General features: G+C 39.9%; 1 protein-coding gene across 1 annotated transcript in view; it reads left to right on the forward strand.

The window, feature by feature from the left end:
- The window catches only part of LOC126419338 (uncharacterized), a 111,457-nt gene that overhangs the window by 37,620 nt on the left and 55,914 nt on the right, over positions 1 to 17,923 (forward strand). The window contains exon 4 of the mRNA XM_050086525.1: positions 11,893 to 12,040. Coding sequence (XP_049942482.1) covers positions 11,893 to 12,040 — 148 coding nt within the window. The remainder of the gene's footprint in view (positions 1 to 11,892; positions 12,041 to 17,923) is intronic.

Raw genomic sequence — 17,923 nt, forward strand, 5'->3', positions numbered from 1 at the left:
GATTTTCATTGAAGTGGAGTGTGCAGTGTGGAAGTTGCAGAAAGAAAGGCATTGGAGTGTTTTTAAAGATGTACAAATTGTATGTTGGATACTCAGTCATGATTAAACATGACCAAACAAGCAATTAATTGCTAGGCTGCAAGCTTTTTACTCTCTTTGCCACAACACTTATTTCAATAGTGGTTTTTTTCTGTATGTTACCCTAACTATTTTTTTAATCTTTGATGTATTTACTTTATCTTGTTGATAGGACCATCACAACATACTTGTATATTACATTGCCAATTTTAGCTTTACAATAATGCATTATTGAGTACAATCGCACATGAAATTTCTCAAGTGAACATCTTCAAATTTAGTGTCTCACCAACCTTTTTGTATGTTTTCTACTTTGCTGTCTCTGCTTTATAATAAATCTGAGTCCAGTCACTTATTTCTAAAATTATGTTATTACTTTGATTCATTTTTGGTCCCTTTTTACTTTGTTTCATTTTTGGTCCCTGTTTTACTAATTTTCTTCTTTGATAAGCTCCACAATGAACCCTCGTGCATTCTACTTGTGCCATTACAGCAAATTCTCTTTCACACTGTCCAAAGTACAGTCTGATGTATTTTCCCTAAAATTCTGTGTGTCCTTTGGTGCCCCTTGCAATGGACTTCACATAAAATTTGTAGCTCTGGTCTGTATTCATACTTTCACAAAGATAATAATTAATCTCTTCTGAATGCATCAGTACATTTTCATATGAAACTCCCTTTATTACAAAATGTCAATCAGGCCTTGAAAATTTTCAACCGTGTCCTACACCCAGTCATTGAATACCTTCCGCATGATGGAAAGAGTGGTACTCCAAAATTATAATGTCATTCTCCAAAATAATGGCCTACATGGCCTATGTGATATACTGACAATACTGTGCTTCTCCTGGTTCCAATCACGCATCCCATGTCTGTCTCATATGAAAGAATCCTATTGCTTTCAAGTCACAGTATACAAACAAAACTGCGGCATCCTCCATGCCAACCTGTTTGTGAGAGCATACAACATATAGCGGAGAAAGTAGGGTCGGCAGCGGCAGCAAGAGGTTTGTATGCAGTATGATATACTGCCTGACCAAATGTAGCACCATGAAAAGGCACCCACGTACATGAAGTGCGGAGCTTTGCTCCATTTACTTTACAGTTTTCCATATGTGTATTTTTGTCAAGTTACCATTTTGAGTTGTGGAAAATCTAGGATGGAATAATGACAGTATGATGAAAAGGATAGATTGCTTCTCACTACATAGTGGAGATAATGAGTCACAGGCAGGCACAACAAATAGATTACTAAACATGTAAGATTTTGCTCAGAAGGCATTCTTCTGAAACAGACAGCATACACACACACACACACACACACACACACACACACACACACACACACACACACACATTCATACAAACACAGCTATCTCTCTCTCTCTCTCTCTCTCTCTCTCTCTCTCTCACACACACACACACACACACACACACACACACACACACACACACACAAGACCTCTGTCTTTCACCTCTCTTCTTTCCAGCTCCCCCCTCTTGCTGCCGCTGCCGACCCTACTTTCTCCGCCGTATGTTGTATGCTCTCACAAACAGGTTGGCATGGAGGATGCCGCAGTTTTGTTTGTATACTTTTGCTTCAAAGGAGAAGTAGTCATGGATTAGTCTGCAAACAGAACTTCCTTGCCATTTTCTCACACCCCCAATCCTCCCACCACCCCCAAGAACGAGCCACAAAGGAGTGTCGCCTTCATCTTCCAGTACCACCCTCAACTGGAACAACTGAATCACATGTTTTGCCAGGGCTTTGATTACCTTTCATAATGCCTTGAAATGAGGGACATTCTACTGTAGAGATTTCCCACTGCTTCCTAGTTCATCCCTGTGACATTTCCAGTCCCAACCCCTTGCCACAAGGATCATATCCCTGAGGAAGACCCAGGTGCAAAATCTGCCCAATCCACCCAACCAGTACTTCTGATTCCAGTCCTGGCACAGGTTTGTCCTACCCCATCATGGGTTTGGCCACCAGTGAAATCAGCCATGTCATTTAGCAGGTCTGTTGCAATAATTGCACAACTTTTTACATTGGTATGACTACCAATCAGGTGTCCAACAGGATGAAGGGCCACTGCCAAACTGTGGCCAATAGCAAAGTAGACCACCCTGTGGCACAACATGCAGCTGAATCTAACATTTTATTGGCTGCTTCACTACTCAACCTATTTGGATCATCCCCTCCACCACCAGCTTTTCCTGAACAGTGCCTATGGGAGTTAGTAGCGCTTAAATACCCAGATAGTTGCGTTGCTAGTTTGAGGTGACATACACCTACTGAATGTAGACTGGAATGCCTTTGGATTCATGTGAAATACTTTTGAACATGTTTTCTGAAAACTGTCTTGAGCAGCTACCTTGGCAGCCCACATGCAATGGAAATATCTTAGACCTTGTGGCTAAAACGGCCGGACCTTATTGATATTGTCATTATAGAAACAGGGATTAGCGATCATGATGTCATTACAGCAACTATGATTACAAAAGTTAATAAACAAGTCAGGAAGGCTAGGAGAGTGTTTCTTCTAGATATAGCCGATAAACAGTTGTTAGCATCTCATTTAGACAATGAATTGACATCACTTAGTTCCAGTAAGATGGATTTAGAGTAATTATGGGCAAAGTTTAAGCAGATTGTAAATTGTGGTCTGGAGAATTATGTGCCTAGTGAGTAGATAAAGGATGGAAAAAATCCACCATGGTTCAAAAACGAAATTCGGAAGATACTGAGGAAGCAGAGGTGGTTGCACTGTCAATTCAAAAGAGAATGGACAAATGATGACAAGTGAAGGTTAGTAGAGATTCTTGCGTCTGTGAAAAGCTCTATAAGCAAAGCATACAACATCTACCACCGTCACACCTTAGCAAAAGATCTGGTAGAGAACCAGAGAAAATTCTGGTCCTCTGTAAAATCGCTAAGCAGGTCTAAGGCTTTCATTCAGTCCCTTGTTGACCAGTGTGATGTGGCAGTTGAAGATAGCACATTGAAAGCCAAAGTTTTAAATCTCTTGTTTAAGAAATATTGTTCACACAAGACAGTTGTGCAAACGTACCATCATTTTACCATTGGACAGACTCCTTTATGGATGACAATAGTTATAGGAATCCCTGCTATAGAGAAGCAACTGAAGATTTGAAAGAAAATGATTCACCTGGTCCAAATAGAATCCCAGTTCAGTTTTACAAAGGGTACTCTATGGTGTTGGCTCCGTACCTAGTCTGCATCTGTCATGAATCTCTCACCCAGCACAAAGTCCCAAGTGATTGGAAAAAAAACACAGGTAACTCCAGTACATACGAAGGGACCCACAGATCAATATCCCTAACTTTGGTTTACTGCAGAATCCTTGAACATTCTCAGGTCAAATATATTAAATTTTCTTGACGCTGAGAAGCTTATATCATCGAATTAGCATGGTTTTAGAAAACATTGCTCATGTAAAACTCAGGTTGCCCTTTTCTCACATGATATACTGCAAACTATGGATGAAGGGCAAAAAGCAGATTCCATATTTCTAGAATCCCGGAAAGCATTTGACACAGTGCCCCATTGCTGACTGTTATCGAAGGTACGAGCATATGGAATGAGTTCGAAGACTTCTTAAGTGATAGAGACCAGTATGTTGTCCTTGATTATGAGTGTTCATCAGAGACAAGGGTATTGTCAGGAGTGCCCCAAGGAAGTGTGATAGAACCACTGTTGTTCTCTATATACATAAATGATACGGCAGACAGGGTGGGCAGCATTCTGCAGTTGTCTGCTGCTGATGCTGTGGTGTATGGTAAGGTGTAAAAGTTCAATGATTATAAGAAGATGCAAGACAACTTTGACAAAATTTCTATTTGGTCTGATGAATGGCAGCTAGCTCTAAATGTGAAAAAATGAAGTTAATGCAGATGAGTAAGAAGAACAAACCTATATTGTTTGGATACATATTAGTCGTCTCCTGCTGGACACACTCATGTTGTTTCAATATCTGGGCGCAAATGTTGCAAAGCAATATGGAATGGAATGAGCATGTGAGGACTTTGGTGGGGAAGGCGAATGTTTCACTTCAGTTTATTGGGAGAATTTTAGCAAAGAGTGGGTCTCCTGTAAAAGAGACCGCATATGGGACACCGGTGCAACCTTATCTTGAGTACTGCTCATGTATTTGGGATCCGTACCACGTCAGATTGAAGGAAGACATCGAAGCAATTCAGAGGTGGGCTGCTAGATTTGTTATTGGTAGATTCGAACAACACCTAAATGTTACGGAAATGCTCTGGGAACTCGAATGGGAATCCCTGGAGGGAAGGTGACTTTCTTTTCGAGAAACACCATTGAGGAAATATAGAGAACCAGCTTTTGAAGGTGACTGCCACAAAATTCTTCTGCCACCAGCATACATTGCGCTTAAGGACCATGACAATAAGATATTAGAAATTAGGGCTCATGTGGATGCATATAGACACTCATTTTCTTCTTGCTATATTTACAAGTGGAAAGGAAATGAAACGACTAGTGATGGTATGGGGTACCCTCCATCATGCACTGTACGGTGGCTTGCGGAGTATTTATGTAGATGTGGGTCTTGATCCTTACAACGCATTCTCTGCTCCTGTAAGTATCCCAGCCTCAATCTACAGTAACCTACTGTTCCCACACCCTCCATCCAACAGTTTCTACTCCTCTGTCCTATCATCTCCTCTCCTTTTTCGCCTGCCACCCTCTTCGTTTGCTGCCCTCTGCCAATGCACCCACCCATCTTTCTCCACTCCTCTCCTTTTTCACACCTTTTTTCCCCACCTCCCTGCCCCACAACCTCCTGACAGTCCACCTATTGGCAGTCTAGTCTCTGCAGACTCCACCAGACAGCATTCATCTCTACCCCCAACCGTACACTACTATCCCTTCCCTTTCCTCACACCTTGAGATTTCTGCTTGCATTCCACGTGGTATTTACATTCCGGCCCGAGCTGCCTAAGTTGGTGGTAATGTGTGCACAAGGTGTGCCTGCTTGTGCATATGAACGGTATCTGTTTTTATTTTGCTAATGAAGGCTGTGACCAAAAGCTTTATCCAAGTGTTTTGTAATTGTGCTTGTCTGAAACTTAATGTGTCTTCTTTATGGTAAGTAGCACTCTATCTTTTCCTGCATAGTTAAAAATGAAATAAAATTTATGATAAAGTCTTTCCAATTTATCATTGATTACAGAACTAAACAGCTGGCTACTTACATGATTGTCCATTGCCAAACTGTAATTAACCAAAATGCAGCCACCCAAATCCCCAGTGAACTGTAAACTGCAATACCAATGACATTGACAGCTATTTTAGTATCTGTGCTATTTGTATTCTGCCTCAGTATCATCTCTGAATTATGTAGATGAAAGATGCTCTTCCAGCACATCCCACATTTCGTCTGGCACATTCTTCCGTTTAGACATTTAACATGTTTCACTGAGCCCCAAACAATCACAATTAGCACTTGTCTGCTATACTACTAAGCAATGTAAACTGCCAAATTATATTCACTATTTAGCACCTATCAGGATGCGGCCAATGCTGTTGTACAGGATCAAGCGGGACTTATCCACAAACTACATTTTGCCACTCTGTGCACCAGCAGTGATTTTCAGAAGCTTATTGCTTTATGAGATGTTTGTTAGTTTTGAACCATGCAGTGATATGCTTGCCATAGTTTAGCACATAGCAGATGAAATCAAATTGTCGGAGCACATAGATGTAAATCTGTTTCAGTGCTCCGATATGAAACAACACTGTGGACAATACTCTATGGTGCATTACAGATCTATGTACAATATTGTAATCATCATGTGCTATATTTATTTTGGATTGTTCAGTACGTCACTGAATAGAACTCTCGGCAAAGTTTTACCATATAGCAATCTGACCTCTATGCTCCTATTTGTGTTTCGTTTGCTGGTATGTGTTTTTTACTTGTTTATAAGTTACAAAGGCTTAATGTATGGTATAACTCAATGGGCTACAATGGCGTAATTGTGGATATACAAATTACAGTTTTGTTTTCAAAGATGACACTTAATTCTGAATTGGTGTGTGCTATGAAATGAAATTTCTTCTTATTATGTTTCTATGCTGGTTGATGACCTGAACTAATTGAAATTTCCTCTTGTTATGTTCCTATGCTGGCTGATGACCTGACCTGTTATCTTACCCTTTCAAGCACAGTGCTTTATATTGGACATAAAGCGTGTCTTATCAACAGACTCAGAGCTTCGACATGACTGTCGGTCTCCACTGTAGTGTGACATATTCATTCTGCACTTTAAAGGTGCTTGAGGCAGTTGAGTTGTACATACTATTTTATTTATGTGAGAATATGCAGTTGGGTACATGAAGATGGAATTAAAATTTTTAATTATATAAGTAGTGCACCTTAATATTTCTTTCAAATTTTGGGGTTCTCTTTGACTTATTGATTTCTGTTGAATCATTATTAGAAGTTTTCTGGAATTTTAATACAGGTTGTTTATCTATTTTACTTCAGATAAGTTTCCTCATCTTTATTCATACTTTAAGAATGGCTCTTTTTTTCTCTTCAGTTATTGTAGATCGCCCCTGTCTTTTTTCATTTCCCATATTTCTCTCGGTGACTGAATTAAATTCAACCATTATAGTCTGGACTCACAATTCCTACTGGGGAGAAATCACATATGGGACTCCCCAAGGTACAATTTTAGATCCACTATTGTTCCTCATATTAGTGAATGATCTTCCATGTAATACGTAACAAAGAGAATTAGTTCTTTTTGCAGATGACACTAGTATTGTAATCAGTCTGAACATACATACAGAAACAAAAAGACTGATACACAGAGTTCTTAAAAGTATCATTGACTGGTTTTCTGTGAATGGTCTCATCCTCAATTTTAAAAACACACAACATATTCAGTTCTGCACATCTAGGGTACTACACCAATGATAAGTGTAACACGTGGTGAGGAAGTAGTAAATAGGGTGGAAACTTCAAAATTGATAGGAGTCCTTACTGATGAGAATTTAAATTGGAAAAAGCACACTTAGTTCAGCCACATTTGCGCTTAGAATCATTGCAAATCTTGGGGAGAGACAAATCCGTAAGTTGACATATTTTGTATATTCTCAATCAATAATGTCATGTATGACAATGTTACTCATCTTTAAGAAAGTAAGTCTTTGTTGCTCAAAAATGTGCGGTAAGAATAATATGTGGTGACTTTTCAGGCTTTCCTGTTAGATCTGTTGCAAATACACTTCACGGGTTTTCTGCCGGATCATATTGTGTAAATTGCACAATATTTCATTAGTACTGCTGCAATGTATGACTGCAGCAGTGACAGGAGCAATTACCACCACCTGAAGATATCGAGCAGTTGTTCAAATGTGTGTGAATTCCTAAGGGATCAAACTGCTTGGATCATCGGTCCCTAAACTTACACACTACTTAAACTAACTTACGCTTACAACAACAACAACACACACACACACACACACACACACACACACACACACACACACGCGCGCGCGAGGGAGGACTCGAACCTCCCCCGGGAGGGGCTGCGCAATCCATGGCATGACGCCTCAGATCGTGCGGCCAAGCAGTTGCATCGATGAAATACTATGCAATTTACGCAATATGAGCCGGCAGGAAACCCAAGAAGTGTATTTGCATAATATATGGTGCTCACCAACAGTCATCTTGTAGACATCTGTTGAAGGAGTTGGGCATTCTGACTACTACTTCACAGTATATTTATTTCCTCATGAAGTTTGTGTAAACAATCCACTACAGTTCAAAAGAAACTATCATTTACACAGTTACAATACCAGAAGGGAAAATGACATTCATTACTGTAGATGAGGTTGTCTCTAGCACAAAAAGGGTTGCGCATTGCTTCAGCAAAAATTTTTGATCACTTACTCACTGATATAAAATGTCTATCAGACAGTAAAGTAGAACTGGAAAACAAACAGAAAGTTTCTCCTTGACAACTCCTTCTGTTCCATAGAAGAATGTGTTTTACTGTAATGTGTACAAGGTGATAAGTAGGAATAACTAATTCATATCTGTATATCTTTTTTTTTCCTTTTTGTATTATAAAAAAAAACTTAGAAATATTCAGTCCATAACCATATGTACAAATTAATTTGCAGTTTGAATCTAAAATGACCTATTTCATATAATTAGGATCTATCACGCAAATGATCCGTGGAGCAAGTAACTAACTAACTACACTAGAAACCATGATGTTTTGCCTTGTGAATGGCCTGTGTACCTTTATGAGTGGGCTAAACAGATCTGGATGATGGAAAAGTCACACTTACTGTTTTTCTGAAAATATTTGCCATTCGAAAGCCTTCTATACAATCACATTGCAGTTACAGCTTTATTGTGGCAACACCACAACCAAAAAAGGATATGACCACATGTATCTGCAACCTCCAGCTTAGTGCCACAATTGTAAAATCTCCAAGCACTAAAGTAGCATCCCTCTGTGCCACTGCTATTTCCTGCACAACATACTATAAAACTTTCACCCACACATGGGAAATCTCTTATGATTGATTAAAAAAAAAAAAAAATGAAATTTTGGAGGGGATACTCCCCAGAAGATTTTCTGCTTACCTTTGGGAAGCAAAAGGCCAGATCATCATCAGACAAATTTACAGGAATTGTGAAGACAAATAAAGAAAAATATTCTTCCAACTTGGAGACCGTCCTCAACAGCAACACTGTACAAAAGCATTGCTCAGTGAACCTCCACTTCACCAGAGGAAATTGTCAATTGATTCTCTAAGAGAGAGCTGGTTTACCCTGTGAGGAAAGTTCTATAATTGAAGGAATAAAAAATAATGTAATCCAACACAAATTGAAGCCAGGCCCTCCAAAGTTGCTGAGGTGACTCTCACTAACATGGCTGCGATCTCTTAACCTTATATATATATATATATATATATATGTATGGAATGTATGTGGCATCTAAGTGTGTTGGGCAGAACCGCATATGTTACTATTTTCACAATCCCCAGCTTATAGGCATGCAAGAAACAAAGATATGACCTCAAGACAGCTTTGACCTCTCACACTTCACCTCAGTACGTAATGACCTTCCATCTGATTTGGAAACTCCAGATCATGAGTGCAATGATGCTCATTCATAGTCAAACCATTCTGTTGAACAACCAGTTACAAATTGTTGCTCTTTGTATTTACATTCCTAGAATTATCTTTTTTTTCTCTTTATGATAATTGCATATCTCCACCACTTGTTCTTCCCTGTGCTGACATACTACAATGTATTGCCCATCTCCCAACATCTTTTTTTCCTGTTTGGTGAAGATAGTATCCACTATATTGTTCGGGGCTCTCCCAGATGCTGCATGAGGGGCAAGCTCCTGGCAGATATTCTGGGCCAGCTTAATAGTGTTAACCTCAAACAGGTTAACCCACATTTTATTCAGATTCTTTACATTCATTGTCACATCTGGATCACTCCTTCTGCAGAGCAAAATTTGCGCACCTTCTAGAATGGTCCATCATCCCAGACATACACTCAGGCGACTAGTTTCCATGCATAAATCACTTGTTGAACCATGTAAAATCCATGCTTAAGACAACTTGGCAGCTTTCCAAAACTAACTGGAAGCTCAGCACCTCATTAATAACCTTAGACACACAATTCTACAGCACTGGAAATCAGGTAAAGTACCTTATGAATATTGCCATCTCAGCCTCTGAACTTCCCTTACCCTAGGTTTCTTCTCTTCTGCAATGAACCCTAATCCCGTGGTGGACTGAGGAATGTTGAGACGTAGTTCGCAAACGAAGATATGTTCTCCATATCTTTGAACACGACACCATGATGGAAGACTGTGCCCAATATAAACAGATGCATGCAAATAGCCACTGAATTATCAGAGATAGCAAAGAAACCTCTTGGATTTCTTGTCCCCTTGACCAACTGACTGTGTTAAACTTTGTCACATTGCTAGCTAAAAGGTCCAGCTTCCAGTACCCAGTCTAACTGTTGCAAACAATATCATTGTGGATCTTGGCAATATCCCCCAACACTTTGGGCCTAATACTGTTCTTATTATGAAGGAACTAGAGTATGCCCTTTGATCATCATGTTCCTGCACCTCAGTACCAGACAATAAGCTTTCAATGATGATTTCATAGGAATCGCTCTGCAGTCTTCCATCTTGTCACCTTGTGGACTTACATCATGGGCAGCGTTCTGCAAAAATGCTAGACCTTAGCTTGATTTTTTGATTTTGAAAAGGCTTGTAAAACTTTGCTGTGGACAGGGAATCCTCCATACAATGCACAGATGGGGCTTCTGATGCAGTTTGCCTCACTTTATTAAAGAATGTTTAAAAATGGGATTTTTTTATGTATACATATGTTTGGGAGAGTGGCATACCTCTGGGCTTCATGCTGAACTTAAACTTAGTTTGTCTCTCGCTGATTGTCTTAGGCTTCCATTTTGTTGATGATTTTGTGATTTTTTTGCTGCTCTGTTTACTGTATCACTGACTTCAGCACAGTCTTGACCATGTCTACTTGTGGATTATAGACAAAGGCTTCCACTTTTCCAATGAAAAAAACGCCTGTATGAATTTTTGGTGTCAAAAGTAACTTCTCCTTCCATCCTTACGTCTTGGTCCTACTGCCTTTATAATCACTGAAAGCACAAAATTCTTTGGATTGATGCTCGATAGAAAACTTTGTTGTTCCTCCCATAAATCCTACCTGGCAGCCCGCTGTGTCCATTCTTTGAATGTCCTTCAGGGCCTTATGGGGAGCAGACCAGATAGTGCTTTGTTTATATCATTCATTAGTCCGATAGAAGCTGAACTATAGGGCATCATGTATTCAACTGTATGACTCTTCATTTTATGTTGCCTTAACGCAGTAGACTACCATCCTGTTTCACTCTCTTATCAACTGCTGTTTCCCTTTTTGTCCTTTGACTCTTAAAGATAGCGGTTTGGTTTCCCTACAAACTGTAGATAACCTTCCCCTCTCTTTGTTTTACCCCTTTCTCTAAATATACAGATTCTATAAACGCAGGTTCGCTGTTCATAAACGTATCTCCTAAGATAAGTCATGGAGTCATTATTGGCTTATATGTTCTTAAATTTTTCCATTGTACCAGTTTTTCGAAAAATAAATAATTTGCCAGTATTTTGCAACCATGGCTTATTAAACTGATTGGTAGTATTCACATGTGAGCAACTATCTTCTTTGGACTTTGAATTATTACAGTCTTCTTGAAGATATTTTGCCTGCCTTATATTCATGGCTGGCTCCCCCAGGGAACTCAGTAATTCTGAGCAAATGTAATTTACTCCAGACTTTTTTTCCCTCTCCAGCTTAGTTCTTTCAGTATCCTAATAAAAATTCTTCTTGTAGTGTCATATCTCCCTATCATATTCAGTCGTAATATTTATTAAATATATAATATTAAAATGAGTTAACTTTTGTTGGAGTTAAGGAAGTTGTGCCTTCAATTATCAATCTACTGTATGGCTTAGACCTTCCTCTGTGTATAATGGTCACTGTGTTAAAGAGACTCTTTAACACACTATGACAGAGATTTGAGAAATACAGATACTACTGTGGAATAAATCTCTAAAATAATATTCTGATAACATTGCTAATACAACTACATAACAATGGTTAGTTATGGGTAGCATGATGAAGTTTCTGTGAATTCGTCATAAATTATTGTGTCAAATGCATTTCTGGTTACATTATTTAGAATGGTTTTCCAACTATTTTACAGGTTGGTATTCAGTTCAGCAAAGAAGTATTTTGACCTCTGGCATCATGTGCAGGATCTTGAGAAACAGTTAAGTGACCCTACTCGACTTTTCACTAATCGAGGTGCACTGCTCCTTAAAAATGAAAAGGATCGCAAGGATGGAAAAAAGGTGAGGAATTTTTTGAATTCATTACAGCAATTAGTCTTTAACAAATACATGCCATGCAAAGGCAGAAGGGGTGTGCACATTTAACGCAGATTTCTTAGTGGTATCAATGTAAGTTAACATGACATTTTCTTCATACAGAATGTGAAACCTTAGACATTATATCAATTATCTAAGATGAATATCATTAATCAGAAAAATCATGCAGAACATGGAAAAAAACTGCAGAAAAGAACCAATCTATATAATGCTTGCTTCAACCAAGAAATAATTCAAGAATTTGTAAAACTGTATGAAATTAATGCTTGTTTGTTTGTTTTCAGTTCTGTGTGTGTGGTTATCCTTACTGGTCTGTACAATTAAGAATGTTGAATATGATTATAATAGATGTTGTATCTATATCTGGAAGAACCAGAACATTTTATATAGAATCTGTTCTACATTTCCAATGCTGCACTTTCATTTACATTCTCCCTGACTTCCGTGAACTGTTCCTGGGGAGCACTTATTGAGTCTTTAGCAAGACCAAAGGCCATTGTGGAATATTTTGTAGTTCATTGTCAAAAGTGACAGTGTTATGAAAAGGATAGATTGCTGCTCTCTTATAGCAGAGATGCTGAGTTGACTCAACAAAAGAACTGTCAAACAAGTCTAGCCTCAGCAGACACACACACACACACAGACACACACACACACACACACACACACACACACACACACACACACACGTGTGTGTGTGTGTTGTCTAGTTCAGATGAAGGCCTCCTTGGCCAAAAGCTTACTTGTGTGACAGTCTTTTTGTAGTGCCTATCTGCGACTCAGCATCACCGCTATGTGGTGAGTAACAATCTATCCTTTTCATAATATTGTCATTATTACATCCTGGATTTTCCATTGCCAAAAGTGAGTTACAATTCAGAGGGAAAGATGGTTGGTGATACAACCTGCATGTGAGTCGTATTGGCTATAATATTTAGACATTGAAGTACATGGATTGACCTCCTGTTTAATTGTAGATGTTGTTGATGTGGTACACGGGCAGGAGACTGGTCTGAATGAAGCTTCTCTCCAAACTGCTGTATCTTTTGCAGGCCTCTGAATCTCTGCTTAGCTACTGCAACCCTACATCCAATTGAACATGCTTGCTGTAGACAAGCCTTGGTTTTTCTCTAAAAATTTAACTCTCCATTTCTGGTCATATTGCTGCTTTCCACATATTTTAAAAGAGCTACTCTCAACTTCAAGTATTTGAAGTCTACTTAATAGTCAAGTTGCTAGTGGCAGACTATATTGCATGTCCTATGATCTGAATATCCGCTGTCATTGGCTGGTGAGATCAAGTAACATGAGCTATGCCTGGTTGACAAAAATCACATCAAAATCTGTATTTCAATGCTTTGGAAGCTAGCATACTGTATTTGGTGGAATTCACATTTATACTTTCTTAATATGAAAATATGCAGTAATTTCTACACTGATGTATAAAAGCTGTATAATTCAGAGTATTGATAAGTGTTACAACTCTGAGGGAAAGTGTATTGTCACTTAACACAGGAAAAATGTATTTTTTGGGGTATAGTGTATTTTAATGTGGGATAAAGTGTACTTTCACTCAGAAAGAAGTGTATTCTTAATTGGGAATTCTGGGAAAATACAGGAAATTTTTTACTGTCCATGTATACACCCAGTGAAAGCTTCTTCTCAATTCTTGTCTATACCGATTACTGTCCCCATTTAACTTCCATATTGGGCTACACTTAAAACACCCACTTTCGAAAAAGACTTCCTAATACTTAAATTTCTATTCAATGTTAACAGATTTCTCTCCTTCAGAAAATAAATTGCGGAAGGTGTAAAGATAACACATCATATAGCTGAGGTGTTGAGTAGTTGACAAACGCGTAAACCAGACTGAAAACATTGCTAAGTGTTTGGATGATGTCTTGCTTCAGAACTAACTAGTACAGAGTTCACAAACACACACATACATCTACCGAGCTATAGTGTTCCAGCCAACTATATTGACTGGCACTGCAGCTCAACAGTGTTGAGTATTGTATCAGGCAGAGTGGGGAAAGGGGGCATAATGGCATATTTGAACGGATGGGTGACTCATAATTTGGAGGGAGGAACAGTGAATGCACAAATGGGACTGTGGCACTAGTGAGCTTACTGTGGCGCAGGCAAGGGGGCTTTGAAGAGAGCATAAGGATGCGAAGCGGTGACTTATGAGTATGAGATAGGGCAGAGGAAGGGAGAAGATGTGGGGAGGAAAGTGTGAGAATGAAATGAGTGAAGTCTATAGTTTGGGGACAGGGCAAAAATAAGTGTGAGACGTGCTAGTAGACAATGAACCATTGTAGAGGTGGAGGTCAATGTTCAAGAAAGTGTTATGCAGGGCTGAGGACGACTTGTGTAGTGGATGCGAGAGTGGATGTTGAGGCTGTGGAGGAAAGAGGGTAATGTGTCTTTGCCCTGTTCCAGATGATGAATGATAAGAAAGTCATAGAAGGTAATTGGGAGGTGGGTTATTTGTCAGGAGACAGAAGTATGAACTTAGTTTTGGTTTGGTTGGGCTTGGTGGCAAAAAAAGTGTTTCCACCATAGAGATCACCAAATAGAGGTTAAGTTATTTAGGAGTCCAGTGTGACTGAATTTGGTTGTGTGAGTGAAGACAAGTTCTTGGATAGGAAGGAAACTTCTGTGTTATTGAGAGTTGTAGTAGATAAATTATATCTTCTTCCAGCCTACTCTTTTATGCCATTGTGTGCACCGTTTTACTCACCCTATTAATGTTAGAGAGAGCTCACCAGTGCCATATTCCCATTCTGTGCACTTGCTGTTTCTCAATCCCAGCTGTCAGTCACCATTTCCACTCCCCCCCCCCCCCCCCTTCCCCGTCCGCCCACACACTGCACTCGACACAAACCATCACCACAACCCAGTTGCAGTAATGAATAAGAAGAATTTCTCTTGCACTCAGAAAATACTTACTACGAGTATCCTAGCAGCATTTTGTTACTGAGCTAACAACTTGATGACACTGCGTTGATTACTTTTCATTTCTGCTGAAGAACAATAGATACATACCTCATCCACAGTAGCATAACAGTGCACAAAATCTGTTGGATTATTTGTACCTATGGAGTGATAGAAAAAAAAAATGAAGAAACGCACAGTTAGAAGCTAATCAAATACCTAAGAGAGTCAGAAAGAATTCTCGCACAGGAAAACAAATGAAACAAATGAGGTAAACATTGGTCTGACAAAAGAGCTAGTCACGAGGGAGCTAGTCAGCAATGAAATTGAAAACATAATAACACAAAAGAAAGAAAACACATGTAACCAAAACAATACATATTCCATAAAACTGACAAAACTTAAAAAGAAAGTAGAGGAACACAACACCATCATCATGAGGGCAGAGATAGGAAACACAGGGGTTTTGATGGATAAAGAGCAGTACATCAATAAGACACAAGCATTAATCACAAACAAAAAAATAAAAAACAATCCAGCTAGCAGATTTCAAATGAAGTTCAGAAACACTCTGAAAGACACTGAACATACACTAGAAGACAATGAAAAATGAAAACCATTGCAAACAAATTCCAGTGCACATTACCTCTGATGCCAACCAAAGCTACACAAGAAAGACCTCCCTATCAGACCCATTGAATTATAGAAACACTTCCACTTATTCACTTGCAAAATACACTCTGAAAATCTTATCAAAAACTACAAGTTAGAAGAGGATATAAGAAACACCACACAAGTAATACGTTACATAAAAGACATACAGATTTCACCCACCTGTCTTTTGATGTAGAGAATATGTGTTCTAGTATACCAATAACTGAAACAATAAACATTATAGAACAAAACCTTTAGAGACACAGCACACTTCCACATGAATACATGAAAGAAACAGTCAAGCTGCTACAGTTAATAACAGAACAGAACTACTTCCAGTTCAATAATCAATTCTATTCACAAAGTTATAGATTGCCAATGGGATCCCCAGGGTCTGGAACTGTAGCAAAAATATTTCTGGTCCATGTGAACAGGTTATATTTAGCAAAATAGCGCCATATAGGCACAGCATCCTGTATTGGATTGGATATATGGATGACATCTTGTGCCTGATAGATGACCAGTTACACACAGACCTAAATTCTGGTCATGATAAGATACATTTTTCCAATAGAAAATGAGAAAAATAGGCAGTTAAATTTCTTGGACATCATCATAAAGATTCAAAACAACCTACACACATTTGACATGTATTGAAAACTGACAGCAACAGACACTGTTATACATGAGGCATCACAACAGAACAGTTCTTAGAAGCAAGGAGCACTTGGATACCTGCTCCACAGACTAAACACAGTACCATTACATACAGACAATTACAAAAAATAAATTAATACCATAATACAAATAGCCACAAACTATGCATACAAAGAAAACTTGGTAACAAAGCTCAACAGTAAAATCAAGAAACAGAAAATAACAAACACTCTGCTGTCAGCAACACAAGAACAGCATCCCACACAAACAAACACACAAAATATAGGAAAACAGGAACAATACAAAGTGAGAAAGAAACAGAAAACAAAAGATCATACACAATGACATACAATCACAAATACACTCACAGAATATCCAATGTTTTCAAAAACAAGACATAAAAATAGCTCAGCAAACCAATATCTCAATTCAAAAATACTTCCCAAAAAATGGTAAGCTTTATCTATTTCAGAACTCAGGAATATATCAACTGAAATGCAATAACTGTGATGGAAGATACATAGGTTAAACCAGGAGGACATTTGACACCAGACACGAAGAACATGTAAGAGCATGGAAGTATAGAACAAATCATTCAACTTTTGCAGAACATTTACACCAAAACCAACATAAAATTACCACCAGAGACACAGACATAGAAATCATAAGGATAAACAAAAACAAAAAACACCTCACATTACAAGCAAACTATAAATAAATACACACATATAACCACAGGCTCCCTTTATTACTAGCATCTCCTCCCAGTTTCTTTCGTATAATCATTATCTATACACCCTCGCAAAAACAAAGGAGGAAGAAGAAGAATAAGGGGGGGAGGGGGGGAACAGCAATCATTCCCCCCCACACCCCATCCCAGTCCCCAGTCTCCTTTCACATCTCTGCCGAACATACAAGACATGTTCTCCAATTTACGCTAACTCTCTCTCTCTCTCTCTCTCTCTCTCTCTCTCTCACACGCACCACACCACACCACACAACACACATTCACCCTGTACTCCTCCCAATCTTGTAGTCACCCCCCTTTTCTCTCTCCCTCTCTGACCCTCGCCCCCCCTCTCTGACCCTCGCCCCCCCTCTCTGACCCTCGCCCCCCCTCTCTGACCCTCGCCCCCCTCTCTGACCCTCGCCCCCCTCTCTGACCCTCGCCCCCCCTCTCTGACCCTCGCCCCCCTCTCTGACCCTCGCCCCCCTCTCTGACTCTCGCCCCCCTCTCTGACCCTCGCCCCCCTCTCTGACCCTCGCCCCCCTCTCTGACCCTCGCCCTCTCTCTCTGCTCCTCGCCCTCTCTCTCTGCTCCTCGCCCCCCACTCTCTGCTCCTCGCCCCCCTCTCTCTGCTCCTCGCCCCCCCCCTCTCTCTGCTCCTCGCCCCTCCCTCGCCGCCCCCTCGCCCCACCCTCGCCCCTCCCTCGCCGCCCCCTCGCCCCTCCCTCGCCCCACCCTCGCCCCTCCCTCGCCCCAATCTCGCCCCACCCTCACCCCTCCCTCGCTGCCCCCTCGCCCCTCCCTCGCTGCCCCCTCGCCCCACCCTCGCTGCCCCTCGCCCCACCCGTGCCCCACGCCCGCCCTCGCCC

The sequence above is a fragment of the Schistocerca serialis genome, chromosome 1 (genome assembly GCF_023864345.2).
Source record: "Schistocerca serialis cubense isolate TAMUIC-IGC-003099 chromosome 1, iqSchSeri2.2, whole genome shotgun sequence".
Classification (NCBI taxonomy): Eukaryota; Metazoa; Arthropoda; class Insecta; order Orthoptera; family Acrididae; genus Schistocerca; species Schistocerca serialis.